Source organism: Penicillium brevicompactum, assembly GCF_028827555.1.
Source record: "Penicillium brevicompactum strain IBT 35665 chromosome Unknown utg000001l_segment0_segment0, whole genome shotgun sequence".
NCBI classification, from domain to species: Eukaryota; Fungi; Ascomycota; class Eurotiomycetes; order Eurotiales; family Aspergillaceae; genus Penicillium; species Penicillium brevicompactum.
Genome location: NW_026623203.1, coordinates 3528875 through 3555895, shown reverse-complemented (window position 1 = coordinate 3555895; position 27021 = coordinate 3528875). Strand labels below are relative to the sequence as shown.

General features: G+C 50.0%; 10 protein-coding genes across 10 annotated transcripts; 3 read left to right on the top strand and 7 right to left on the bottom strand.

The window, feature by feature from the left end:
- Positions 1-2299: 2299 nt before the first annotated feature.
- On the top strand, positions 2300-3172 carry N7506_001142 (uncharacterized protein; the record flags this gene model as incomplete). The annotated part of the gene is made up of 1 exon (XM_056950438.1): positions 2300-3172. One exon carries the CDS (start codon positions 2300-2302, stop codon positions 3170-3172), a length of 873 nt encoding a protein of 290 aa, XP_056816353.1.
- Positions 3173-3789: 617 nt separating this feature from the next.
- On the bottom strand, positions 3790-6992 carry N7506_001141 (ATPase P-type K/Mg/Cd/Cu/Zn/Na/Ca/Na/H-transporter; the record flags this gene model as incomplete). Its single annotated transcript, XM_056950437.1, has 2 exons — positions 3790-4078; positions 4126-6992. 2 exons carry the CDS (start codon positions 6990-6992, stop codon positions 3790-3792), a joined length of 3156 nt encoding a protein of 1051 aa, XP_056816352.1.
- Positions 6993-7807: 815 nt separating this feature from the next.
- On the bottom strand, positions 7808-9187 carry N7506_001140 (ATPase P-type K/Mg/Cd/Cu/Zn/Na/Ca/Na/H-transporter; the record flags this gene model as incomplete). The annotated part of the gene is made up of 1 exon (XM_056950436.1): positions 7808-9187. One exon carries the CDS (start codon positions 9185-9187, stop codon positions 7808-7810), a length of 1380 nt encoding a protein of 459 aa, XP_056816351.1.
- Positions 9188-9871: 684 nt separating this feature from the next.
- N7506_001139 (uncharacterized protein) lies at positions 9872-11049 on the top strand (the record flags this gene model as incomplete). Its single annotated transcript, XM_056950435.1, has 3 exons — positions 9872-10108; positions 10175-10258; positions 10306-11049. The coding sequence occupies 3 exons, from the start codon at positions 9872-9874 to the stop codon at positions 11047-11049; spliced, it is 1065 nt and encodes a 354-aa protein (XP_056816350.1).
- A 194-nt stretch (positions 11050-11243) lies between these two features.
- N7506_001138 (uncharacterized protein) lies at positions 11244-12584 on the bottom strand (the record flags this gene model as incomplete). The annotated part of the gene is made up of 4 exons (XM_056950434.1): positions 11244-11316; positions 11369-12144; positions 12210-12293; positions 12354-12584. The coding sequence occupies 4 exons, from the start codon at positions 12582-12584 to the stop codon at positions 11244-11246; spliced, it is 1164 nt and encodes a 387-aa protein (XP_056816349.1).
- A 277-nt stretch (positions 12585-12861) lies between these two features.
- N7506_001137 (uncharacterized protein) lies at positions 12862-14299 on the top strand (the record flags this gene model as incomplete). The annotated part of the gene is made up of 4 exons (XM_056950433.1): positions 12862-13278; positions 13331-13414; positions 13464-14182; positions 14236-14299. The coding sequence occupies 4 exons, from the start codon at positions 12862-12864 to the stop codon at positions 14297-14299; spliced, it is 1284 nt and encodes a 427-aa protein (XP_056816348.1).
- A 1139-nt stretch (positions 14300-15438) lies between these two features.
- On the bottom strand, positions 15439-15690 carry N7506_001136 (uncharacterized protein; the record flags this gene model as incomplete). Its single annotated transcript, XM_056950432.1, has 1 exon — positions 15439-15690. The coding sequence occupies one exon, from the start codon at positions 15688-15690 to the stop codon at positions 15439-15441; it is 252 nt and encodes an 83-aa protein (XP_056816347.1).
- A 1057-nt stretch (positions 15691-16747) lies between these two features.
- N7506_001135 (DUF92 domain-containing protein) lies at positions 16748-17954 on the bottom strand (the record flags this gene model as incomplete). The annotated part of the gene is made up of 3 exons (XM_056950431.1): positions 16748-17014; positions 17066-17707; positions 17769-17954. The coding sequence occupies 3 exons, from the start codon at positions 17952-17954 to the stop codon at positions 16748-16750; spliced, it is 1095 nt and encodes a 364-aa protein (XP_056816346.1).
- Positions 17955-18343: 389 nt separating this feature from the next.
- xlnR (putative C6 transcription factor) lies at positions 18344-22175 on the bottom strand (the record flags this gene model as incomplete). The annotated part of the gene is made up of 5 exons (XM_056950430.1): positions 18344-18487; positions 18540-20268; positions 20355-20826; positions 20886-21180; positions 22149-22175. The coding sequence occupies 5 exons, from the start codon at positions 22173-22175 to the stop codon at positions 18344-18346; spliced, it is 2667 nt and encodes an 888-aa protein (XP_056816345.1).
- Positions 22176-22252: 77 nt separating this feature from the next.
- On the bottom strand, positions 22253-26393 carry N7506_001133 (DNA-directed RNA polymerase; the record flags this gene model as incomplete). The annotated part of the gene is made up of 2 exons (XM_056950429.1): positions 22253-25558; positions 25620-26393. The coding sequence occupies 2 exons, from the start codon at positions 26391-26393 to the stop codon at positions 22253-22255; spliced, it is 4080 nt and encodes a 1359-aa protein (XP_056816344.1).
- Between the last annotated feature and the right edge of the window lie 628 nt (positions 26394-27021).

Below are 27021 nucleotides of genomic sequence, written 5' to 3'. Positions count from 1 at the left end.
AACAGTGAGAATGACACCTAAGATCTGCTTGTAAAGCTTCGAATCTTTGGAGTCATTAGTTCTGTCCACAATGCGTCGGTACAATGCATCTATGCCTTGCGGAAGTGACTCCAACACTTGCATCACATTCCATGCCTCAGTGTTGGCGAGATCGTTACAGACCAAAGCTACCCATAGGAAAGTTCCTTCAGCTGCAAAAAGTAAGCGTTTCTGAATTGTGTCTTGTGCTTGCGAGTCGAGGTCCTTGAGCTTTGCCAATTCGTCGGTCTTGAAGCCAATGTACTTCGCAACGGCGAAAGAAATTAGTTCACCGTTGTCCTCCAGCGACAGAACTGACTTCTGAGTCTCACTTTTGAGTCGCTCTCTGATCATGGGCCATGGCCGACTGGAAACTATCCACCTGACATGTGGAAACTTCGCAGTTTCGGATGACATGAGGTTCAGAAGATATGTCAGGTTCGAGGTACACTCATCAAGAGCGTCAACAACAATGTAAGTCTTTGATAACTGTGCCAAGATACCGGTGAATATTTTCACCATATTCCACCACCCATCCGTGCCTTCGAACAAATCCTTACCGCTTTGGTCGTACTTGACTCGGACCTTTTGGAGCAAAGAAGGGTTCTCCGTGACAAGCATGTAGATGATTCCACGGAGAACCGAGGTTCCATCGTTCATATGAGAATTATTCGCTTGGCAAAAGACGTATGCAAATCCAGCTGCGATTTCTAGCTTTGGCATCTCGTCGAGAAGTCCACATAATAGCATTGTTTTCCCTTTGCCGGGATCACCATTTATCCAGAGGATTCGTTTGTCTTCATCATTTCGCCAATCATTGAATTCGTGATTCTCGAGCACCCATTGGAATACGTCTTTGAGAAGACCTCCTTTGATTTCTGTGATGCGATCTTTATCCTCGCGTGGGTCGCTGGTTTTCAAATCGCGTAAACATTTCTGGTCCGCGCGATGTGGATCTGGTTGATATCATCAGCTTCTGCATTTTCTCAGTGACTGACCAACACCCCGACCGCCATCTCCGAACACACCACAGTGATCACAATATTCATGACCAATAGTGAACGTCGTTCCACGGTTAGGTAGTAGGGTAACCCGCGACGGGGCGTTAAACCTCGTTCTCGGGAGTACCAACTGGGTCACCGGGGCAACGTGTGATAAGATTGAGATCCACACTGATCATTGGTGGAACTTTCGGGAATTTCTTGAGATATCCATGGATCTCAAGCATATCTGTTGCAAGGCGTTGGGTCGACTCACCAACATGCGAATGGAATTCACTAGTAAATTGTCCGTAGTTGATGCCAAGCTGAAACCCCTGGTTCGAATCCCCAAACGTTGTTTGATGCCTCATTATTGCCGAAACATGGGGAGTACGTAAACCGGACTGCCCAGGTACTTGTGATTTCAGATCTCTGGGAGCATGAGATGAAATTCAATACTTGAGTCTGAAGACAAAGCTGGTGTCATCTTGGATTCCGCCCCCACCGGAGTATCTATTATCCCAACCGGTGATCTCCCTGCATTGCATCTACACGTGGCTGAGTTGAGGCAGTCCGATTCCGTGCAGATGCGACGGTGTCGAGAGCATGAGAGCAGGAGATGCATGATCGTGCATGGTATGTATTGTGGTGGACTTGAGGAGAGAGAAAGAGATCTTTTTGTTGGGAGGTCAGATGACCCCCTTTTTGGCTAGTTAGACAGCTCTCTCCCTCTCTCCCTCCTTTTCCCCGGTCGGTCTTTTTGCTTCGACAGCCAGAATATACTGTTTTGGAGCAATTTGTGCTTCTTCTCCGCATATCAGCCTGTCATCACTTGTTGTGGTGCGGGGGTCAGTCTTTCCCGCCCTCTGCTCCAGAGCCGGTGTAAATATATGGCCCAGAATTGCTGGCCGACACATTTGCTGGGGCAATGAAGATATGACCGGGGGTTACAACATCCCTATCATACTGCGTTACTTCCAGTATTGGTGCGCATAAATCTGTTCTCTTTGTCATTTGATCAGCGGAGGCTCGTCTGTTAAGCATTGCTTGATTCATACTGATTCAAAAGACTGCAGCTCCGTGGCTTCTATCATCAAACAGCTGTTATGTAGGCCTACAACCGCATTTTTGGCCGCGCGTGAGCGCGGCACTGAGGCCCTTGTCGTCATCATGAGAGACGACCTGCTTACATGTACAGGGCTTGATAACGCCTGCCCTATGCCGCAAATACTTTATGATTGTGTGCTATGCTAAACTCTCAATCATCTCGCGAGTGCTATTATGAATCCAGGGCGCTCAGGATGAATCGCCAATTCAATAGTGACCACCATGTTTTCGAACTCGATATTCTTGATCGTGGCTTCCTTAACGATCTACTTCCATTGACAAAAGCATATGCTTACGACGGAGAACGTCAAATGCGTGACATTATTGACTCTGAGACCTCGAACGCAACCGATCATTTCATTCTCTACTCCGGAAAAGAGTCAATTAAGACTATCGTCAGTCAATCAACCGTTGATATCCCCAAATTCATTTCCTCATTCGACATCAAGGAGGAATTATTACTTGTGAAGAAGCCTTCCCGAACCCGCGCTGCCGCTGCAGACGAGATCAATGCCTTGATAAGAGAGAAGCTTATGCCAATGGGCCTATACAATGCCATCCAAGGGTTCCCTAGCGCTACAGTTATCGGCAAAATTAATACTAGAGGAAAACAGCCCGACTACGGTTGGTGTCCAAAAAGAAGACGCTGTCAATGTGGTTTCGCTGAGCCCAAAATGCCCTCAGTTGTGATCGAAGTGGCGGAAATTGAGCATGATCACAAACTCAATTCGGATGTCCGTTATTGGTTGAGTCCCAATGATGGGAATGTCAAGATGTGTTTAACGGTTCGAGTCGATCGTGGAAATGACGAGATTCGATTGGAAAGTTGGATACGACACGAGGTTCACCACGGTAGTTACCGCATCTATCGCAATCAGGTTACATACACGCAGATGACGAAACAAGTCCACCCAATAGTGACCGGAGATTGCCCCTTTCACATCCCCTTCGAAAGCCTGATGTTGCAACCAATCGAGACTGGAAGAGGTGCCGAAAATGATCTGATATTCTCAAGGGCAGATCTGGAGAGAGTTGCGCAGTCCATCTGGAATGCGGAGTGGGAGTGACATTATTTGGGGATCTTGTTCTTTGTACCTCATCTGCCACCATAGAAGGCCCGAGGATAATGCATGGGGGCAAGCAATAAGCTGGAACGTGATAGCCCGCCAGTCACAGGCCGCTTTCAACGTCCAAAGGGTGCTTGGCAGTTGAAGAGATGGATCAGCTGGACTTGACAGATCCTGGCCCGGGCCCAATCTACGACCCCCTACTCGACGCCCTCAGACAAAGACTGACCCCACTGCCCTCGCTGGAGTAATATGTCATACACGAACGCTGCGCTTTTTTCCAGTGGGCTTTGCATATCTCCTCATTAGTCTAATTTAGTCATCAATTTACATGGGAGAGTTTGGGATGAATTGCTCGAATAATCATATAACCTCTATCAATCTGATATTAGGGGACAACCTTGGAATCCGTTGCGAGAAACTGCAATTTTTGACAAAGGTTTTTTTGTTAGAATACGCCATGTAAGGCGGCTTCCAAGGTTCCAAGGTTATATGGCGGTATAAGCTAGCTACCAATTCTGAATGTTGGATATATTCCATTGATGTCATGGAATTTTAGATTATGGTTGAATATCAGAGTACAATATACCAAAGAAAAGAAAACAAAAGAGCGAAGGTCACGATCGACGACGCAATCGCTCCCAAAGGCCTGCGATGCCTGCCATTGGCTTCTCAACAATGACATCAGGGACAGCCTGTAAAAGAAATCCCACGGGAATGGAGATGGCACCAAGAACTAAAGAATAAGCCCACTGGTCCCCAGTCAAAGTTGTGATTGAGAATGCGCGTCCGCCCACAAACATGATCAAGATCTGTGCACCCATCATGATGGAAGTGATTGCGATGAATAACCAATTGCGATGCAGTCCTTCGACGAGATTGAATGATCGTTCAATTTGGCGGTTGCTGATCAATGTTAGTCGTAGAAAATACACCAGAGGGATTACACGTACTTGTACATATTGAAGATCTGCATCCAGACATAGGTGTTGAAGACGGCAGTCTGCAGTTGGGACGTTTGGTGAGCGCCGTGATAAGAAAATATCGACGAGCCAGCAAAGTAAAGAACGAGTGTCACGACCATCTGATAGATAGACTGACCAATGATCATCTTCCACATCGTAGGCGTGATCAACGGGGTTGATGTTGGCTCAGGCTTTCGATCAAGAATTCGCCGAGGAGGAGGATCAGTCGCTAAAGCCAGAGCAGCAAGTGTGTCCTGAAATAGGTTTACCCACATGAGCTGAACGGGGGTGAGAACAGACTCTTGTGAGGAATCAGCCACTGCCGAAACAAAAGCCAGCCCGACGGAAGTGAACGTGATTGTAATTTGGAACTGGAGGAACTTCTTCACTGCGTCGCTGACAGCTCGGCCCCACATGATTGCCTTGACAATTGATGAGAACGTGTCGTCCATCAGCACGATTGAGGACGCCTCGCGGGCAATTTCGGTACCCGATATTCCCATGGAGAATCCGATGTCGGCGGCTGCGAGGGCTGGGGCATCGTTCGTTCCATCGCCGGTCACGGCTACGACTCTGCCGAGATCTTTCAGTCGCTGAACCAAGACTCGCTTGTCGTCTGGGCGTGACCGGGCCAGAACCTTCAGGCGTGGAACGATCTCTTTCTGTTGTGATTCGTCAAGTTTGCGGAATTCGTCACCTTCCATCACTATGTCATCGGGACTGCTGATAATTCCGCATTCTTGAGCAATAGCTCGAGCCGTCAGTGGGTTATCGCCGGTGACCATTCGGACTGTTAGTCCGGCTTTGTGACTCGTATCCACAGCACTCCATGCGTCGGCTCGGAGAGGGTCCTGTAAACCTAGGATACCTTGGAATGTCAATGATTGCATCACTTGCTCAAAGTCTATACCGCCACCACTCTCAGGCAATGCGTCTAAATCACGATAGCAGATAGCGATAGTACGCAACGAGCGTGAGGCGTATTCGGAGATCTTTAAGTGAATCCCCTCAATGACATGGTCACTCAATGTGACTTGATGCTGCTCTCCTGGTGGTGCTGATATGGTAGCACATTTTCGGAGAAGCATCTCTGGGGCACCTTTTAGGTAAGCTCGATATGACCCGCCAGGAAGCTTGATGATCGTGATCATGTATTTGCGAGAGGCATCGAATGGGAGAAGATCAACGACCTCTGCGTTAGATCTTTCAGTGTCCAACTGATCAAGTCCCAGATAGTCTTGCGCAAATCTCAAAAGTCCAGCCTCGGTCTGAGAGCCCAGAAATTGACGGCCAGATCCCTCCCGGCTCTCAATTGCCGTCGAGTTGATGACAATAGATTGTCTTAAGTGTGACGCAGATTGACCAGAGAGACGGCTTGTCTCAATTTCCACGGTGGAATCTGACGGATCAGTGGATGAGTTGGGACCAAAGAAACAGGACACAACTGTCATCTCGTTCTGTGTCAGAGTACCAGTCTTGTCTGAGCAAATATCCGTTGCCTGGCCCATAGTCTCGCATGCGCGAAGTTGCCGAACCAGATTGTTGTCTCGCATCATGCGCGTAGTGGCAAAAGACAGTGCCAGCGTCACTGCCAGCGGAAGTCCCTCTGGGACAGCAATAACAACGACCGTCAATGCTAGAATGAACACGTTCAAGAAGGCCTGTCCTTTCTCCGAAGCTGACTCAGTACTGTTGCGAAGGCTGACACAGAACTTGATGAATAGAATGACGAAAAGTACCAGCGCTGCAAGGGCACCGAACCGGGCGATGTTCTTAGCTAAAGAGCTCAGTCGGACTTGGAGAGGTGTAAAGCCAGGATCTGTGTCAAGGGAAAGAAGTACTCTTCCATAGCTGGATCTTGTGCCTGCTGCCAACACGAGGTAAACACCGACACCTTCCACAACCTTGGTATGGGAAAGGATGAACGGGTCAATTTGTTCAGACGCATCGCGGACTGTATCGACGGTGTGCTTATCTACTGGATCAGACTCCCCAGTTGCTGCTGACTCGTCTAGCTTGACCTGGTGACCACTGATCAAGATTCCATCTGCAGGCACGATGTCGCCTGGGTTGATGTGGACGACATCACCGACGACAATGTCTGATATGGGAACTTCGTGAGTCCGCCCGGACCGCAGCACCCACACGTTCCGATCTTGTTGTTTCTTATTGAGCTTCCGAAACTTGAACTCCTTCTGGTAATCGTTGGCTGCACCTGCAAGAGTGATCACGACAATAGCGACCAGAATCGAGACGCCCTCGACCCATTCGACAGGGGGGTTGTCCGCAGAATGTTTGGTGCCGAAAGTCTGATAAAGACCCAAAGCAAGTGAGATGATTGCGGCGCCGGTCAGAAGGAACAGAACGTGATCGTTATATGCAGCCCACATCAACGATACGAAGCTCGGGGATGGTTTTGTTGGTAGCCGGTTGTCCCCAAAATATCTCCTTCGGTCCACAAAAGGTTCCTGATGTAGATGCGTATCGACAGGATGCTCAGGGGTAGTGACCTTCTCCGTGGATGCAGTACTTGTTGACACCACGACCGCATCCAGATGAATCTCGTTCAGGCTCAGGCCCGAATGGACATCGGTTTGCAGGGCATCTTCCAGTCCCCTCACACCACCCAGAGTCTGGATCTCTCGGAGGTTTTTAGCTTGGACGACATCGCCTAGCGTGTCGGGGTCCAGGGAGAAGCCCGCTAAGGTTGAGCTGGATTGCTCGGTGGTAGGGTTCGGTCGAGGTTTTCTCTGATTCTCGGTGAGGGTCGATTCTAGACTGTGGGTTTCATACTCACTATGCGCGACCATAGAGTAGGTACTCGAGACCCATTCAAGAATGTCATGCTGGGTCATGGGGGAATTGAGACCTGGAATCACAAAAAGGTCTGAAAATACCAATACCGGTAAATTAGCAAGACGGTATTGTAACACTTGCGCGTCAAGCGAGAAGTGGGGCTCGGAGTGTTTTAGACGGGAGGTTGGGTTTGGACTCTGTAGTAGAGAAGAACCGAAGTAAAAGCCTTGTATATGCTAATCCTTCATTTAGAGCTCTTTGCATTGCTAGTACTACACCGTACGGAGTACTAGCTTCCAAGGTTGCCGGCATAATCTACAAGTACTTAGTACCAAATCAGCATGTACCTTATTGCTGTGTGGCTTCCTTCCAAGGAGAGGTATTGTCTCCGTACTTCCAAGGTGTCGGGTCAATCTTCAGAACTATTTTGAACAATACATGGTTACTCAATATTTATTATCCGAGTGCAGTTCCATGCGCCCGACGTGTCCACAGGTGGTGCGGCTGTCGGACCCCTCAAAACGACTGGGCATTGGACAGCAAACCTACGGACTACATTCATATGCAACTCGATTGAAACTAGATTCACTGCAGAATAGGCAGCTAAATTGATCGTAGGGCTGTGCTTAAGAACATCATATCCTCAGGAGCCAGTCGATCCTCAAACATTGCACAACACTATTGTCGACAGTCCTGGGGCCTTGGCAGGGAGGCTGTGCGTGACAAAAGACCAGCTCACAAGGCTGCCTGGCCCCCAGACTCCCAGAATCACACATAAAACGAATTGATTGGTCATTGGTCTCATAAAAAAACGGCTAACGGTGAACATGCACTACCGGTGAAGATACCTAACGCCTCCCCACACCCGAAGAGTCTAATTCAACGTACTCTGAGCATTGCGGTCCGCAGCCTCTACATAGGCCACTCTCCTCAAATCCTCCAATGCAGCCAACGTGTCAGGATGATCTTTCCCAATTGTTCTCTCTCTGCGCGCAAGAACACTCTCAGCCATTCCACCGGCAACATCCCATTTGCTCTGTGACTGGTATATATAGCCCAAATTGGCCATTGCGCTCAACGTGAATGGATGGTCTTCACCTATCGTCTCTTTCATCAAGCGTAACGCATGAGCCGCCAGCACCTCCGCCTCCGGCGACTGTCGCCTCAATTGATACGTCACAGCGAGATCCACCATTGCGACCAGCGTATTCGGATGTCGTTCTCCAAGAACCTCTTTCAACACAGCCGTCGCCTTTTCCCCCAAGTTCTTAGCCTCTTCAAGTCGTCCTTGACTCCGATATGTTGAAGCAAGATTACTGATCGACATGAGAGTCTGCGGATGCGTTTCGCCAAGTATCTTCTCACTGCTCGCAACAACTTCCTTCTCAAGACGCTCTGCATCGGCCCAGCGCCCTTGTTCCCGATACGTCGAAGCCAAGTTCGCCATACAAGTCAGTGTGAAGGAATCATGGGTCCCAAACTCATCAACGCTGACAGCAACAAGCTCCCGCTCGAGTTTTTCCGCTGGGTCCAACTGCCCTTGATCCCGATACGTTGACGCAAGACTAAGCTTCCAGTTCAATAACGAAGGATGAGTCTTCGGTAACCCCTGTGCTTCGCCGTGGTCGATAAGCTGGCGCGCGATCGACGCCGCTTCCTCATATCGACCGAGATGCGTGTACGAGATCACGAGGTTCGACATGGAACTCAACGTCGATGCATGCCACCGACCAAGGGTCTCGATCTTAACTTCCACGATCCTGGCGTCCAATTTCTGCGCCTCGTCCCAGTGACCCTGGCTCCGGTACGTGGACGCGAGATTCGTCATCGAAGCGAGGGTCTGCGGATGTGATTCGCCAAGGAAATTTTGTCTGAGAGCTGTGACGCGTTTGTGTAGTGCTGCGGCTTGCTCTAATTGTCCGCGGCCCCAGTGTGCGGATGCGAGATTGTTCATTGCTGTCATGGCCATGGAGTCTCGCTCGCCCTTTAAGCTCTCGCATGTATCCAGGACCAGGATGCCGAGGTCTTCAGCAACGATCCATGATTTGGCATAGAGCCATCTTTTCACGCAGACGGTGAGTTCGTCGAGGGTTATTGTTGCTGGGTCCGAGGTGTCGGGCTGTATGCGGTTGCTGGCTGTTTCGATGGCCGTCTCCAGGGCTGTGGCTTCGGTTGTCCAGCCTCGGGCATGGTATGTTGCTGTGAGCTCGTGGACTCTCTTTTGAAGCGTCTCGAGGGACGGGTGGTCGTCCATAGATATCGGGCAATGGGGCGGCGACCGCGCAAAGCCGGGGTCGATTGCGTTGTGGGCGATCTGATAAGCGGGTTCGGAATGTCTTATCTGTGCCGGGTGATCTTCGGATGAGGGAGGATTGGGACTGGAGATGGAATCAAAATTGGTCCAGTATGCGGCTCTTAGGGATGACAGAGTATCAGGATATTAAGAGAACAGTAATTGCTAGAGTAATGCGTACATTGCCAAGGTGGGGAAAGGGGGAAGACGTAAGGAGAGCACGAAAGAGGGGTATGGTAATTATACAAAAACGTATGGCGATCTCATTTTGACAGCAAATGAGGATGAACCGGACGGATGTAATTATAGCTCAGCCCTGTGGAAAATGTGGTTGCCTTGCGGGTAAATGGGTCAGCCCTACACAAAAGTGGGGATCATGTTCACGCTAGTAATAGGGCTGTATTATACCCGTCATAGGGCTGATTACCACTCTATACCAATCCATACCGTATATCGGGTAAACATACGGAGTACTAACGGTAACATGTTCTCCCCGGTCGCAACTTAAGCATTGCGAGTCCCTGGTTTGACTTCACTTCAACCTTGGAAACCTCCAATATGTCTTCTATGTCTCCCTCGCGAGACATACACTCCTGCCAAGAACCACATCACGACCTCGGAACTCGGGTCCAAGAATGGTTCAATATGCCTACGCAGGGACTCAACTTCAGCCCCAGCCTACCGGTGATGATGCTACTCCCTGTGGCGGGTGCTGCCAAGCTCTTTCACTGGAACGCGACAATAGTTCTGGTAGTCAATATCGTGGCAATCGTCTTCTTGTCCGAGTCAATCTCAGTCTCCAGTGACGAGCTCGCTGAGCATCTGGGGGAGCTGCAGGGTGCATTGCTCAGCGCTACTTTCGGAAACACAGTCGAGCTAACAGTGAGATATTCCCATGAATTTAAGGGCCTTTACGGCCGATCCTATCAAAGTGCTGATTGAGACCAGGCGGGCATTCTTGCGTTGGTGCATGGCGAGATCGGATTCGCGCAGTCTGTCATGGTTGGTAGTATTCTTTCAGATATCCTACTTGTCAGTATCAATCTCGCAATCTTAATTTCCAGGACTGATGTCTACAGGTCTTCGGCTGTTGTTTGATCACTGCATCCTACAACAAGAACGTGCTACTTTTCAACAGCGCGCTGGCAAAGACACTGTCATCACTGATGATGATCACAGCCGTGGCACTCCTCCTACCAACAGCTTTGTACTCAACCTTTCCGGTGTCCGAGATTGACGACAGAGTGCTTTCTTTCTCGCGAGGAACCGCAGTGGTGTTGCTGGCTCTATACGCAGGCTACCTTTACTTCTACCTCGGCACTCACAAGCATCTTTTCATCTCGAATGATAGCGAAGCCAGCGACGATGAAGATGAGTCAAAGCCCGGACTAAATCATACGCCAAGTATGGCTTCGTCTATCATTCGGCTTACGACGGCCGTTGCGGCTACTATCTTTTGCACGGAACTCCTCATCGAAAGTACCGGAGACATGGCACAGGCACTCGGTGTGTCGGAAGTATTCATTGCGATCGTCTTTATCCCACTTGCAAGTAACAGTACCGAAGGCGTGACTGTGGTTGCATCGTCTAAATCCGGGGACACCGACTCTGCGATTCGGGTGATTATCGATAGTCTCTTGCAGATTGGCCTCTTTGCGATCCCGTTCTTGGTGATTGTTGGATGGTGCATTGGAGAGCCAATGACTTTGTTCTTTGATTCGCTACAGACTGTCTCGATGTTTCTGGCTGTTCTGGTGGTCAACCATCTCCTCAGGGACGGTCAATATGCCTACATTCACGGTGCGATGCTTCTAGCTTTGTAAGTTTGCCGGCGCCGTTCCCGTTCATGACGTAAAAGAAAGGTACTAATACTCAGTAGATATTCTGGGCTAGTTGCTGCTTTCTACACACGCTAGCCTTCAATTTAACTCTATCGCTTTTTGCTTTAAGTGATGATTTTATCACCAGAAGTTGAATTCAAACCAGATTCTAACGATATAATGAAGCATTCATGAATCTAAGATCCTAGAAAGATCACATTAGCTGGAACCTCAGGCCGAACAAAGAACGAGACCATGATGATGAGATACCTAACAAAATCAGTTAACATCCAAGTCAATCCAAATCGGGGAAGACACTCACGCTCCAATTAACATCAACCCTTCAAAGTAGTTACTTCGCCCATCTGAGATAAGATAAGTCATGACAACAACGCTCAGCAAAAGCGTCGTCGCTTCAAATCCATCAAACCTTAAAACAAGCGGTCGATCAAAAGCCCAGCCGATAAGAACCAGGAGCGGTGCAATCAGCATCGTAATCCGCAAGACAGTATTGATAACTGCCCTGATACCAAGCTCAACTTGGCCATATGATCGGGAGCCCGTGATAATGGAGAAATACTTGACTGAATTTCCAAGTAAGGGAATAAGCGTCACAGCAAGGAAAGACTGGTTCGCGCCTGTTATCGAAGCTAGCCCACTGAGGCTGGCTACAATGTAATGTGTGCATAGAAGGGCGGAGCTAGATGAAGCGAGTAGTATCAAAGCCGCGGGTCCTTTCGCGATGTAGGGTCTTGGTATCTGGGCGTCGATTATCTGGCTCTGGCGGTATTGATGGCGGCCACGTGGCTGATCTCGTTGGCTGAATGGTGTACTAGCGAACATCCTTGCATGGGTACGGAGACGGAAGAAGAGAAATACAACAAGGAGAGACATCAAAACCACCGATATCATGCGTTGTGTGTACAGCACTTCGTCTGTGGGCGTTGCCTTTGCGGAGGGGAAGACGTCCATTATGGTTGGAATGGCGAGGAGGATAAAGACGACCATCATAAGAGATGAGAGCACAGTTGTGAGGTGCTTGTCAAACCGTAGGCGCTTTTGATCATATCCGGCGTAGAAAAGGGCACCGCCGAGTACCTGCACAGTTCTGATATCAGCTCAAAGGGCCCTTGCTCGCTGAGGCTTGTCATCGTGGGACAAACCAGAAGTAGATTGCTGAGGACACCGCCGAGGATCACGGATTGAGAGATGTGTGGTCGTCGCTGTGCGACTGCATTAATCCCAACCTGGTAGCAAGATTAGCTTGACATCGGCTTGGTTTTGTACGCAGATTCCCCGCTGCTTACCATTAGTTCCACCGAGTTACCCAGCGTCGACTTCAAAAGCTCGTTGACCACCCGTGTCCCATCCACAGACAATGAATCAACAGTTCGATTGATCCACGACCCCAATGGAATCAAGGCGACAGTGTTTAATATAAAGGTTGCGGCACTGTTCCACTGTAGAGCTCCCGTGGCCATACCCACCACAGGCATGAGCAGCGAGAAGCCGAGGCGGTATTGGTGAAGCTGCGCCATGGCCATAACAATCCCCAAGACACGGAGGTGTGTGATAGTCAAACTTGGAAGATCAAGCGGAGAGAAAGCAAACATGGGGCGATCCAACGTTTCGGGTGAAATGAGGCTCCGTGCTGTTCCACGGTTACGCAATACCTGTAATACATGTATTTATCGTATCACTCCGTATATCTTGCAACGTTAGCGCCAGATGCTGTACGGTATTGCGTTGCCTGTGGAGAAATACATATCCCCTCAATACCAATCTCTCTTGTTTCCCTCACTCCTCTCCTGAATCATGGACACTTCACAGACCCGACTACGAAAGCCACACCTCAGCGAGGATATGCCCGACCACCCGTCCGAGCAGCGCGATCAACTCCTCGGACAAGCATACGATGGGCAATCGGAAGCTACCATTAATTCGCATGGCCTCAATACAAAGCACCCCGAGTTCTTGGGCCGCTCGATCTGGCGTGTCATCAAGACGGCCCTCGGATGCAGCTACGCTAACCTGCTTCTCCCGTTCGTGTTTCTGGGTATGACGGCGGGAAGTCGAGGGTGGGATGATTCGATTGTCTTTGTTTTCAACTTCCTAGCTATCCTCCCACTGGCTGCACTGCTTTCTTTCGCTACGGAGGAACTGGCGAAAAGTGTTGGTCAGACGCTCGGAGGGTTGATTAATGCGACATTTGGAAATGCGGTGGAAATGATCGTAAGTGCTTGGACTCTGGGTCTGTGTGGGGAAACTAATGGTCACCGCGCAGGTGGGGATTACGGCGGTCCGTCAGGGGGAGATTAATATTGTTCAATCCAGTATGGTTGGAAGTATCCTTTCTGGGAATCTGTTGGTACGCTTCATTTTTGCGCCATGCTGGCTTCTGCTTACCCCTGGTTTAGATTCTCGGGGTATCTTTATTCTGCGGTGGCTATTCAAAAGATGCCGTCGAGTTCAATGTCGATGTCAGTGGTATTCTATCTTCGTTGATGGTAATATCTTCTGCGACACTTATCATCCCGTCTGTGCTTTATTCGACTATTTCGTCCAAGTCTCACGATGTCGAGGCCAGTGTGCTAAACCTCTCCCGGGCTGCCTCGGTAGTTCTACTGGGCTTCTACCTGGTCTACCTTTACTTCCAACTTAAGAGCCATGCAGAGCTCTTCGTGGACGATGAATCCGAAGAAGAGGAGCCCCAAGTCTTGGGCCCCTGGCCGGCCAGTATGATCTTGATTCTCGCAACATTGGGTGTGACCGTCTGTTCTGATGGCTTAGTGGAGAGTGTGGATGGTTTTGTGGACAAGTGGCATGTGAGCCGGGCCTTTATTGGTCTTATCGTCGTTCCAATCGTTGGGAACGCGGGGGAGTTCAACACGGTTATCAATTCGTCTATTAAGGGAAACATGAATCTGGCGATCGGTGTGGTCGTGGGCAGCACGTTGCAAATCGCCTTGTTCGTCAGCCCGTTCCTTGTGATCTGCGGTCTGATCATCGGACAACCGATGTCTCTCCGCTACAGTCCATTCGAGACCGTGGTCTTTTTCTTGTCGGTAATAGTGATGGACTGCTTGATCCGCGGGGGCCGATCTAATTACTACGAGGGATCTTTATTGGTTGGAACGTGAGTTTTCCCCCGGTGCTGGAATGGAGATAAAGGCTAAACCTAACATTCAGGTATCTCATTATCGCCATCGCATTCTACGTGCACCCGGATGCAGTCAATGTACCCTTAGTGTGAAGCCATGCAGGAAACAATTAAATTGCAGATACATCATTTCATAAATATTCGTTGGACTATACTTGGATCCATTGGTCAATACCTACTGATACTATTTTTGGAGATACCGGAACCTTGTAATTGAATACAATTCTATAAGTTACCTGAAATAGCCGAGCCTAACGGGAAACCACTCATATCAAACCTTCAAAGTGACGAAGAACTCATATCAAACCTTCAAAGTGACGAAGAATGCAGGGATTAGCGCCATCAGGAGTGGAGTCACCTCGTAGGGCTGAGCCTTGGCGGCAAATGTGACCAGATGATAAAATTAGGGATGCAAGGTGGATCTCGTGAAGTTCCACTCAATCCACGAATGTGTTTCATGGAAGTATGGAGTAGCTTTCATGAAGTCTTCATCCCTAGCCTGGGACCAAAAGTCTCGAAGTACTGTGCAACGAACCAAATCGGTTCCTGTTTGATATCAAGATGGGACATCAACCTTGGAGCATTACGAGGTTCTCAACACTCGTGGACGGTTCAAAGAATTTCGAGCATTAAAGTGACTAATGAGACCAACGCATATGCAAGTCCATCACTATGGGGAATGGTCTAATTAAAAGCTTGTCCCGCCATATTGGGGAGAAACCAGGCAGCAGTGTTACCCACAAGAGACTAGAAATATTCTGGCTTGTCTTTATGCCCTGGGATGAATACATCTAGCCCGATGGACTCCAGTGAGGGGTATACGTGGACGTGTGTGTTTAGAAATAATCCAAAATTGAATATGTTCCGTTTTATGATCTAATAATTGGACAACTTCGGCCACACTGGCCCACAAAGACCCGCTTTACTGGTAAGAGTTGATGAAAAAGAAACAAAGAGTTCCGGGATTATTTGAAAGGTGGTATCGGTTTAGGAATGAATCTAGGTATGTCACAATTCAGAGGGCCAGCGCCGTCAAATCTCAGGGTCAGAAGCCAAAGAGCATCCTCAGAGCGGTTTGTACATGATACACCAAGCGGCTTTGGTAGACGAAGAGCAAAATAGTCGTGAAAGTATCATTGAAAATCGGGCAGGGGGCGAGAGAGAGTCTAGTACTTCTGTGATCAGCGATGTTCATTGGAGCCACCCGTGGGATTTACCAAAAGTTAACGCCCTTAAGTGTGCCCATTTCCAATACCCTGCTCCATTGCCCCTGGTGTTTTGGCATAAACTGGGGCAGGCTGTTGAACTGGAGTGTACGGCACCCACTGCTGTATCGGAGGTGGTTGGAATGAATTCTCGAGCTCTTTCTCTTTCTTCTTGCGGTCTCGGCGCATTTTGATGGCGAAGACCACGACCACGGAGATGACAATAAGAATAACGATGGGGATGATAATGGCTTTGAGCAAGAGTTTGAGGAGACCCATGATGAGGAATATTGCTGGGCTTGAACGTTGTGTGTTCGTTCAAAAATTGATATCACCAGAAACAAGATCCAACCCCATATAATAACTAGTCAAGGATGTTTGATCTCAGAGATTGAACGACACATGTAAGCTGAATCGAAGATTTCCTGGATATTTATATCTCACACCAACCATAAACAGGACTTATGTCAAGATTGGCCGGGGCGCTGACTCTGTGCAACGAAGCCATGTTCCATCGACGTGTGATTCCAATACCCAGTTAGAGCATGGCGCAGCGCTTAATGGTCCAATTTGGTTGGTGACTAGGATAAAGGGATGCCTAAGTCTGATATGGGGACACAAGACTGGGGGCTTGCTACTGGGCAGTCCCTGATCCCACCAACTTACCTGGAATGGACCGGTCCCGTTAGCCTTGCACGGGGCGCAGTGACTGTGATTGATCGTGCATGAGAGAAGCTTTCTTGGTGCCGAGTGTTGTTTGGCTGTGGAGATCATCCTATAATTATATGAGACTCGGGTCAGGTCCTGTGTCGAGAGGCTTTGTTTTCATAAGCAGAAATGGCTAGAAATGAGCCGGGAAATGCCAATAGATGGTCTTTGCCATAGGCATGACTTGAAGTTATCTCATAGAAGCCTGTAAGGCCCAGATGAGGTTGTCACGACCACGTGTGTGCAGCTCTCGAGCTAAGTTGGGGTATTGGCATGAACAAAGTCGTTATTGGTAAACGTTCTAGGGTCATCGCGCTTGCTTGGCCCAAAGGTGAGAAAATTAGCCTAGACTAGACGGAGCTTATACCCTTGGACTTGAACATTGTCATAATGGCAGAGACGTGAAAGTACCTAGTACAAGTAGTCATTGTGCGTGATATCATAAGCCATAATCTGGGCAAGCTGACATGTCAAGACCGAAACGAAGCGACACATTGATTTAGAGAGACAGAAAATAAATTCATTCAACCCGAAAATAAGCTATGTCATTAGAGCTTCAAGGCTTAATAGATGCAGATGAAGACGACCGCTCAGATGACTAAAATCAGTGTGGTTATATGTCCAAAATCTATGCCAGCAAATCGGTAATATCCAGGCCCCAGAGCCACTGTGAGATGCCCATAGCACCAACACTCATAGTCGCAGCCATGAGCAAATTCACTCCATTGTTATCCAGCCAGTCATGGCCAGTCTCAACACGCCGGCTCTCATGACTCTCATCTCGTGTCAACTTAGCCGAGCTTCCACTACGCAGAGTAGCGTCTTGTGACTTCTCAGTACCGCTAGCTTCAGCACTGTCGATGGCAACCACCTTACCGGAGGGGTGGACAAGAACCTAGAACACAATGAGACCCCTCTCCCCATGATTCCAATGAAAGAAACTTACCTTCCTGCCCCCACTTCCTTCAACAACTTTCCCACTCCTCTTATCAACAACACTAGCTTGTAAAATGCCACCAAGAACACTATCGAGCACGCTGCCCAATGTGCCCCAGGCAGTCATAGCGACGGTCCATAGCACCCGCTCCTTGATCCCCGCACTAGCGCAGAAAGGAAGAACGGCCGCAGAGGTAGCGGAGACGATAAACGAGCCTAGAAGACCAGCACCCAGACCGGTAGCGGTGACACCGCCATTTGTGCCAGGTGGGACCTCACGGAGTGTGAGCGAGGTAATGAGACGGGGTTTGGATTTCGAGAGAATGCCGAGCTCGGAGGAGAAGGTGTCGGCGGCAACCGCCGCGTAGTTGCTATTTGCAAAAGATGTGTTAGCAATTATGCAGAGCAGTGATTGGGGAATGCCCAGGTAATGGACGTACGCAACGATTCCAACCACTAGGATATCTGCTGACTTCTGGCCGAGCGAGAAACAAGAATCTGAAGCAGATCTCGAGAGCACAATGGCATGTGCAATAGATAGCACAGTTGCGACGACTGAATTTGCCAGGACTTGGATGTGGTTGCGGGGACCTTCGCCGCCCTCCGCACCGGTTGCGGAGAGGGTCAGACGGGATTTGATTTCATGTTTAACCTGAGAGTTTCGACAATGTTAGCTGGACTGGTAGAAGGACTGTTTGAACGAGGTAACATACTTTGGTGACTTTTGTGCCGCCGAAGTAGAACACGGCTAGCAAGGCGACCGGAGCGGACCATGGGTGGAGTGCATGTGCGGAGGCAGAGAATCCAGCAACGATGATACCGAGTGGGGTGAGGGATTTGCGGGACCAGGCTCGATAGACGAGGCCTGCCACTAGCGGGATTCCGATATAGGGTTTCATGACCAGCTGGGCGGCCCTCTGGTTCGTGACGTGTTGTGGTGAAGATAGAGATCGGGGATCGGAGCTTACGTGGGGCCAAAATAAGCATCGTCACATGACGTCTATCAAAACACTTGCACATTTTGTTGTTTTTCGTAGAGCAGCTCCGATATCACTGAGAACTACTCATCCAAATTCACTAATAGCAAAATACCAGTCAAAAGAAAGAAACAATTGGGTATGGTATGTGCCGAGTCATGATATATGTAGACACCAAAATGTTGCGCGCCTTTGCTCCTCGGGGTATGTCCAAAATCCAGCAAATAGTATACAGGTTGCAGCAATTCAAAAACAGGAAAAGGATATATACTTGACCCAACGAAAGCCAAAGCTTTAATTCTGCATCGACCCTAAAGTGCAAGGCCGCTGCCATCACCACTCCACCGGTAAAGAGCCAGCACCTCGCGTCTACGTTGCTGCTGCTCACCGAAGTCTTCTGGAACGCGGCCACGGACCTGAGCCAGAGCCGAGCGCATCACTTTGCGGAAAGTTCGCTGAGAGAAGAGATCAGTATTGGTAGACTTGTAGAGCATGGGAGATCCTTACCTGGTATTCGGTGTTCAAAGTCACGACACAAGCCTCATGCGCTCGGACTATTGTTTCACAGGCCCTAACAACACTGGGGCTCGCATCCCCTTGCAGTTTGTCAGCCGTCAGAAGAAGCAAGAAACTACCCTGGAGAAGATATATGCCGAAGAAGAATGGCATGAAGCTCAAATCAGGGTCGTATTCCAAGATGTCCGAGGATGCCTCCGCGGCACTGACAGCATGGCCCATAGCGGAGATGAAAGACTCGGACGAGATCCAAAGGTCGTTGTCATCGAGTAAGTTGATCGGATCCCACTTGCCAGCAAGCAGAATGTGAAGAACATGCATGATATGTGTACCGTACGCAACGACCATTTTTGTGTGAACGATAGACTCGCTGACATGGGATCCGACGGTGCTACTTGAGCGACCGGATGGACTCATGTGGTTGATATTCGAACCTTCCATCCCCGGGTCCGGTTCGGCAGTTCCAAGGGCCAATGAGCTAGTATATCTAGCCTCGAACTCTTTCAAGCTTTGTGCGTAGACATCCAGCTGTCGACTAATCTCCATTGCCTGGCTCTCCCACTCGCCGCTATTGCGGAAATGGAGGCCAAAGCGTGGGTGATTACGAGCATGCTGGAGATCCACAATTTCACCGAGGATAGACATGAGCGGTAGGAAGTAGCCGAACATACTGTGTCCTGTGCACTCGAATGACGGGCCGGCGCGGCGGTATCCCATAGATGAAAGATCACCGGCCTGCCATATATCATCATTCATCGGTTGTAACAAGCCCTCGCACTCTTTGTCTAAGAGAGTCAGTGGGCGATTGTAGCAGAGTGCCAGATGGCGGTCTGTTGCATATAGTAGCCACCAGATTCGACGCCGCTCCTCGCGCTCTTCTTCAGTCAAATTCACCGCAGAATTGCCTGGGCCATGACCCATCAGTGATGGCGGTGGTCTCTTATTCCCGTTGACGTCAATATCTCCCTCGCCATCCATTTCGCCGTCTTGACGAGTAGTTGCATTGGGCGGCAATTCACGTCCCAACTTGAGCTCTCTAGCAAGTGACCACGCTGCGGTCCACCAGCGCATACTGGCAGCCTTGTATTCACTGGCGGAGACAACGGTCGCCAAATGCACGTATGTGGCGACGTCATCCACCGCGCCTGTGGCACTGCTCTGTGCACCCAGTTGGTCCATGGAAACACCGAAGCCACCGAGAGCGACGCCATTAATTACCATGTTGGCCGGATAGTTTGGAGACGCTTCGCCAGTAGCCGGGCCATGGATCAGTGGCCGGAGTAAGCCAATCGTCAACTCCAGCAGCTTTTGGCACACCCGGCCACGAGCCGAGGGAGGCGATGTCAGGAAGGCGGCTTCACTTGTCTGAGCTGCCACCCACAACATACTGGCGAGAAGCCCCGGGCTACATGAGCGCGGTTTGGTGGGGTGGAGGAAAGATTGCTTGCGGAAGACATATCCAACCACGTAGGGCGACGATGGTGAAAGGCGTGAGGAAGATGAGCTGGTGAAATAGATGTCAAGGAGATCACAAGCGAGAGACTGGGGGATTATAGAGACGATATGTGGAAGAACAGGTTGCAAAACAGGGTATCTCAATGAAGTGGAGAAGGGGGGCATGCTGTAAGGGGGGAAATTGGCGGGAGAGGGCGACGGTAATGGCAGCCAGCTTGGCGACTGGGCTTGGGGGAGAAGCCCATGAATGAAGCTGATGGGTTGTCTGCGGAATGTCCAATGCGGAAATGATTCATGCCAGTGGAATTTGCGTCTTGTGCGTTCATCAAAGGATATGAACCATCGGGATACCCCGAAGCAAAGCCCTGAGACTGAAGCATCGAGCCTGGTGATCTAGGATTCCCATTTGAGTTTTGCATCATTTGCATAGAGCGTATGTCGGGTACCGACATAGGAGGTCGATGCGGTTCTTGAACGGATGCGTAATTGTTAAATGGCAAGCCTACCATGCTAGTAGCACCCATCTGCTGCTGCGAGGGCGCTTGCACGGATGCCTGATTCGATCGCATGGCAGACAGTCCCTCTACCTCATGCGACCGGGCTTGTGCGCCCTCCGCCAAAGTGCGCGCAGCGTCAAAGGCAGGATCGTAATGTTCATTCGGTTCATGCAAGGCCTGTCCATTCGAAGAAGAACCCATTGCGCGAGGTAAATCGTCGTTCGAGCCAACGTCGCCTTCATTATTACCCGCTGCGGCTATATCCTTTTTCGACGCCTTGCCGCGCTTCTTGCGCTCGCGGGCGTATTCGCAAGTGAGACCGAATTCTAAGAGCGATTAACTGACATGCGCAAACGTGGAAAAATCTGACCGGAAAAATCCATACCGAGACAATGTGCGCAAGGGTTCTGCCCATCGCATTTGGTGCGCAATTGATTGCACTGGTCGCAGGCCCGGCTAATTCTCCGGCGGACTGGAGTTGCCGACGAATTCTTGCGAATGACAGAGCGCGCGTCCGCGAGTGAGTCGCGCGGCTGTGTTTCCTTCAGACCAGAGCCCGAGCCATGCTTTTCGCTGTAAAGAAGATGCTGGGTATGGCGTGGTGGCTTAGAATCGGCGAGAGAGGTGCCGGTGTCGGTCGGGGAATTTGCAGTGGCACCGGCTTCCCGGGCTAACTGAAGCTGTTCGAGCGCATATTGCGACCCCTCTGCCAGAGTATCTAAGCCGGGGGTTTGAGATTGTGTCATTCGTTTCGATTGGGGTGGAAATGGCGAGTACGAGTCGAAGGATCGGTGGGAGGTCATTGACGGGAAGAAATGACATAGAGCGGAATAGCTCAGCTCGGTGAAAAAGTTGCCGGCGAAGTCAGAACGACATTGCAGTGATGCCTATGTGTAGGAAATAAGCCCACAGAACAAAAAAAAGAAAAGAAGGCAAATATGATGCAAGTCGAAGATCGTGGGAGTGAAGATCTGGGGAAGTTGGCAGGAAGGCGGGGGAACGGCACGTGTTGCGACTTATATTATTCTGGCGCTATACTCCTCGCCTGATCCTGACTTATATCTTTCTTTCTTTCTTCACCAAGTGTCATTTGTACCGTCTGCCTTGTCCCTGATCTGTGGAAATTCTACCGCCTTAACTTGGACGTTTAACGGACCTCACCCAGCACTGCTACGGAGTACATACGGAACCTCGGTCTACAGAAATCCATCGGTACAAAAAGAGGACGATACATGCAGGGGTTAGCACTGACCGGACTATGATTTGAGGACCTCGAAACATCCACTATCGGTTACTGAATAGAGCTAGTAGCTCAAAGCGGCTCGGTGTTGTCACTGTATTTTGCCTAAATGGAGGAAGATTGGACCCTGGTCCGGCTATTTGGTTAAAGTTCTCATTAGTCTGGCTGCAGACTACTCCGGACATAGCGACAATAACCTTGGGAGGGTGGTATGGACAGGGATCTCGGTAATTAGAGAAGAAAGTAAAAGACTGAGAAGATATTCATATTCGTACATCGCTATATGCATAATTATTCTTTTTTTTTTGTTTGCTTTCCAACCTTGGAAAGCACTCGCCATCTAAAAATGTGTGTAATGTACAATGCAGAAAATATACAGGGGGAAATTACAAGTCAGCTAAAATGTACCGAGCTCGTCCAACGCAGCTCGGACATGACTCAAAAGGGTAGTATGCAGTAACGCCAACAAAATGCGAGGAGAGACCCCGAGGGGAAGAGGGGGCGCAAGAGCTTCAAGAGAAGAAGTATTCACTCTCGCGAATGCGGGTAACATCCCAGTCACCCTTCTTAGGGATTGGGCGGAAGGTCAGGGGCATCCAGAGCCAAGTGGTGTAATCACGTCTGGCTTGTTTCTTGGGCTGTCGTTCAGTTTCGTCATCTTCTCCCTCCAGGGACGAAGAGGGCTTGCTGTCATCGAACAACCCCATTTCACCAACAAGACTTGAAATAGCAGGGTCGGTAGTATCAAGCTCGTTGGTCGACAATTCATTGTCCAGATTGGTGGGAAGATCTTCTGGAATGTGTCCAATGCCAGTATTGGCATGAGACTTTGTTCTGGTGAGCACCATGTCATCGTGCCCACCGCCCATCGCTTCGAAGATGCTGGAGGGGGTGACCATAGCGCGGCCCTCGGCCTGATCTTCTGGATCTGAAGATTGAAGAAGGAATTGGCGCTGTTTCTCCTGGATTAATTCTTCCATCTTGGTTTGTCTGCAAGACGAACGGTGTGCCATGACGGCCTTGGCAATGTCGGAGAAACGGTTGATTCGGGCAAGGAAAAGGTTCTTGCCATATCGAACATTGAACTCAGAGGCAAGACGCCCGACAACATTATCGGAATGCATGCGAACAAAGGCATCGCGAAGAATGAGATTCATCTGATCGATGTCGGCAGCGTGGGTCCAGAAGGAATCATGGACGGCAGAGAAGGACAGGCCTGCCTCGTGGCACGCATTGGCAGATAGAATCATGTGCGTGGCATCAAGAGAGTGAATAAAATTGGGCGGGAAAGCTTGAAGCTGTTTGCGGCGTTGAACAACATCGTCGGAGCTGGGGTCAAGAATGCTAATGTCCTGCATGCTGGTCTGAACACGACGCGATTTGCGACTGCGGTATGGCTGAACGACTGGCAGACCGAGTGGGGTGGTCCAGATAACAGTTGATCTGAACGCCTTTTCTGGGTCGAGGCATTTGTTTTTTGATTGTAATTCCTTTGGTGGCGCCATTGCCTTTTCGGTGAGTTCGTCGACCTGCTCTGGTGTGATTGACACCGTGATTCGATGAGCACAGTCACCCAGCCAATGTTGGATCTCGTGAGCTCCGTTGAAGATACTTCCAAGAGCACCGAAGATTTTTCGCGCAATGTAGAAAGAAGCGTGGGACCGTTGTGCGTGGTCCAAATCGGGTAGATAGTCAACAAGCTGTTTTTTGACTTGACGGGTTGCTCCCAAAAAGGTCACGCCGTAGACGTTGGTCATGACTGTCTGCTTGACAATCTTTCTGGTGACTCTGTTATTCAAGAGCTTGGCTAGCTCCTGACCCTCGGCTGCATCTATCGCAATCGATTCCTTGACAAATTCACACACACCAGTGTAAACGTCCGAAGGGCGATCAGAAGGCTCGAGGTTGACCTGCTGGGCACCGACTTTATCACCACCAAGAGCCGCATAGTGCTGGAGACCATTACAGGAGCCATCCTGGTGAATTGGAAGGTGAGAGACATATTGGGTCGGGTCAGGCAGAAGCATAGCATTCCGGAGTTCGATGCAAGCTGCCAGAAGCTGCCATGGGTCTTCAGCTTGAAGCCACCATTTTTGACCATGCAATCCCTTGTTTGCAGAGTCAAGAACAGATTCGAGGTTGTCCATGGTGAACTGTGCACGTTCAGACATGCTTGCCTTATCAAAGCCAAACAAGTTTGCAATGTGGATCTTCAACCAACGCAAACCAGTTGCGCCTAGAGCTTTTCCGCCATCGAAGAGAAGCAATCCTCTTGCGTTATCAGCACCCATCTGGTTGAGATAGGGAGGAAGTGGGTAAGCTCTGCCACGGAAGTCCATGTTGTGGGGCAGGTAGAATGTGTCATTTCGGAAAGCCCGTGCGACCTCCATTTGGAAGTTTTGGAAGCATCGCACGGAATGGAGGCCCGAGCGAAGATTCTCAATTTCGACCAGCTTTCGATCGTAAGCTCTCTGGGCGGCATAGTCTGCATCTGGACCTGGCGCTTCGGGGTCTTCCAGCTTTGGATCCAAGGGAGCAAGGTTTCCAATAGAGCCCCCATCATTCCAGGCTTCCAACATAACGTCGAAAACAGGCTTGTTGATTTTCCAGCCGGTGCCACTAAGAACGTCGAGTCCAGCTCTAATCTCTTTCATTCCGTCGTCCCTGAGAACAGCTTTGAGGTAAGCTGGCTGGAGCTGTTCACCAGGGGTCGAGCGCACGATGTTGTTCTGATAAATTAGATAGCCTCCAGACCGGTGACCTATCCACGGCTTGGGCTTCGAGATCATAGGCAGGTGACGGGCCACCTGTTCAGGCAGTGGCTCCCTGGCAACTTTTTCGACAACTTTCTGATGCATGTGAACTAGCCCAGAACGCCTTCCATAGTGCATGGTGTAAGCGTGAGAAAAGGCTGGCTGCATGCTGATGGTTTTCTTTTGTGTGATATTGTCACCCGATCGAACCGGGACCTTGGCTTCCTCCAATAGTAAAGCAATCAAGACAGTGCCGATCCTGACTTGAACACGAGAGCCCCACAAGATAGCTGAATCCTCTGTGGCAATGGTCTCAACGAGCTTTCTCCATCGAAGACGACCCTCTTTGTCTCTGCGGTTGGCGAGGAATTCTTTAACAGCCTTCAGGCGATTTGGATCTCCGGTTTTGGTTTTAGCCAGATATGCATCCGCAATCAGTTCTTCTTGCACTTCTCTTCCCACGGAGGTACTCAGGGCGGACAGTTTAATTCCCTTTGCTGCTCCGTAACGACTGAAGGTACCCAATACAGACAAGATGGTGATTGCGGCGAGACGATCCGCATCCATGGCCTTCAAGAAGACACCGTACTCGCAGCGATCCTTGTGTTCGACGGTTGCCATCGGAGTGTTCAAGCCCTCTTCGTACATCTCAACTTCTCGCTTGATCCTTGGCACGAGGTCTGTGTGCCATTGGCTCATCAGAGAGCTTAGCTTCTTTTCATCGGAAGCGGCGTTCAGTCCGGCCTTCTGTCTCTTTTCCTGATCTTGGCGCCACCGGTCGATGGCAGAGCTAAGACTGTCGGTCTCAAGCTGACGTTGTCTCATCTCGGCGAGTAGTTCCTTGGCCTCCTCCTCGGTGCCCTGGAAGGTGGCAGGAAGGTGGAGCTCTTTGCCGAAAGAAGCCATAGACTGTCTCAGAGATGACAACCCCAGTCCCTTCAGATTGGCAGCGTTTACCTCGGGGGTGTCGTCGGTAGTGGCATTGTAGTCGGGCGTCGCGGTAGTTTCCAGCTGGGAAAAGTCCATATACTTAGAGATGAGGTTCAACATATCGGAAGAGCAAATCTGGGCGTTGAATATTAGTATCTGACTTTTTTTGTAATCTGCAGTAAGAACACCAACTCACCTTGGACAGTTCACCAACATCCGAGTCCTCAAGAACCTCCAAACCGACAAGCTCCTCCTCCACACCGGCGTTTTGGGCAAGTTCCCAATAACGACGCACGGTCCGTTCGCGCCTTGCCCCGTGAAGCATTCGCAATGACACCCGGAGCATGAGTGCATATGTGGTCGCATCTGGCACCACGGCTGTGGCCGGCATGTCAACCTCGAACCATTTTTGCAATGGAGCTACCATGGAGTGGTCGCGTGCGAGGATCATATGTCCCACCATCCCCTTCAAGTACCGGTTGTGGAGTGCCAGGTACTCTGGCGAGCCAGGTGGATGATAATGAGCAAGGCGAGCAATCAACGCGGCAGCTCTGTCAAACTGCCCAATCTTCAATGAAACATCCAGATTGGCCATCATCTCGGTCTCGTCACCACCAACACCCTTTGACCGGCGGAAGATCTTTGATTGAGATTGTGGCGTGGAGTCGAGAATGACGAGGGAGGATTGACCAAGACCTTCGAATTGCGTGTGCATAAATTGATCGTAGGAGTCTGCGGACTGAGCTTCGATGGGGGGATAATCGGCAGCCGTTGCGAGATGGCGTTCCGCTTGCGAAGAGGGCCGGCGCACCCGCTCGAGCAGGGAATGGTTCGATGAGCTCATGAGAGGTGGCCGATTACCGGAGTATGGCTGAATATGTGTTGTCGATAGTGAAACCGATCCTCGAAGGGCCTGAGCCCTCCGAAGGTGAAGGAATGCATTTTTTTGGCGGGCGACACGCGACAGCATGTTGCATGGATGTGTTCTTCGATCGCGGGAATCGAAGATGCAGGAGAGAAAAGGAAGGACAGAGGCGCTGACTGCCCGTATAGATGGAAGATAATAGATGATTATAAGATGATCGAATCCAGACCTGCTCGAGGTGCAAAAGATCTAGGAAATAAAAACACCGCAATGATTATGGTGAGATCAACGCGATATTGCCGCACAGAAAAGCAATGATCGCGCTCGCCTTTCCTGCAGCGCTCAACCAAAGCGATGGGTAAAAAAGGAAAAGAAAAACACAAGCTGAAGAACAGAAAGGGGATTGTCGACCTGTACACGAAGCGGAGATCGGGGGAGAAAAACCGAACGCGGCACGTGACTGCTCTTATCGTGATTGGCGGATCGCTCGAGCCCAAGTGGCAAAGTTTTCAGCTGCGTCCAATTGGATCTATAAGAATTCACCCTACAAGTATACTCCGTACATTGCTGTCGACTTCGAGATCGAGTTGCCAGGAGCATACCTAGGTATCAGTATATCTCCAAGTATTTGGTATGTGGCTCTATACGACAAACCTCTACAACATATTTTCTACCACCCATTATCAACATTGGAATCTTGGAAGTGAACAATGATTACCATCCACGGGTGTTT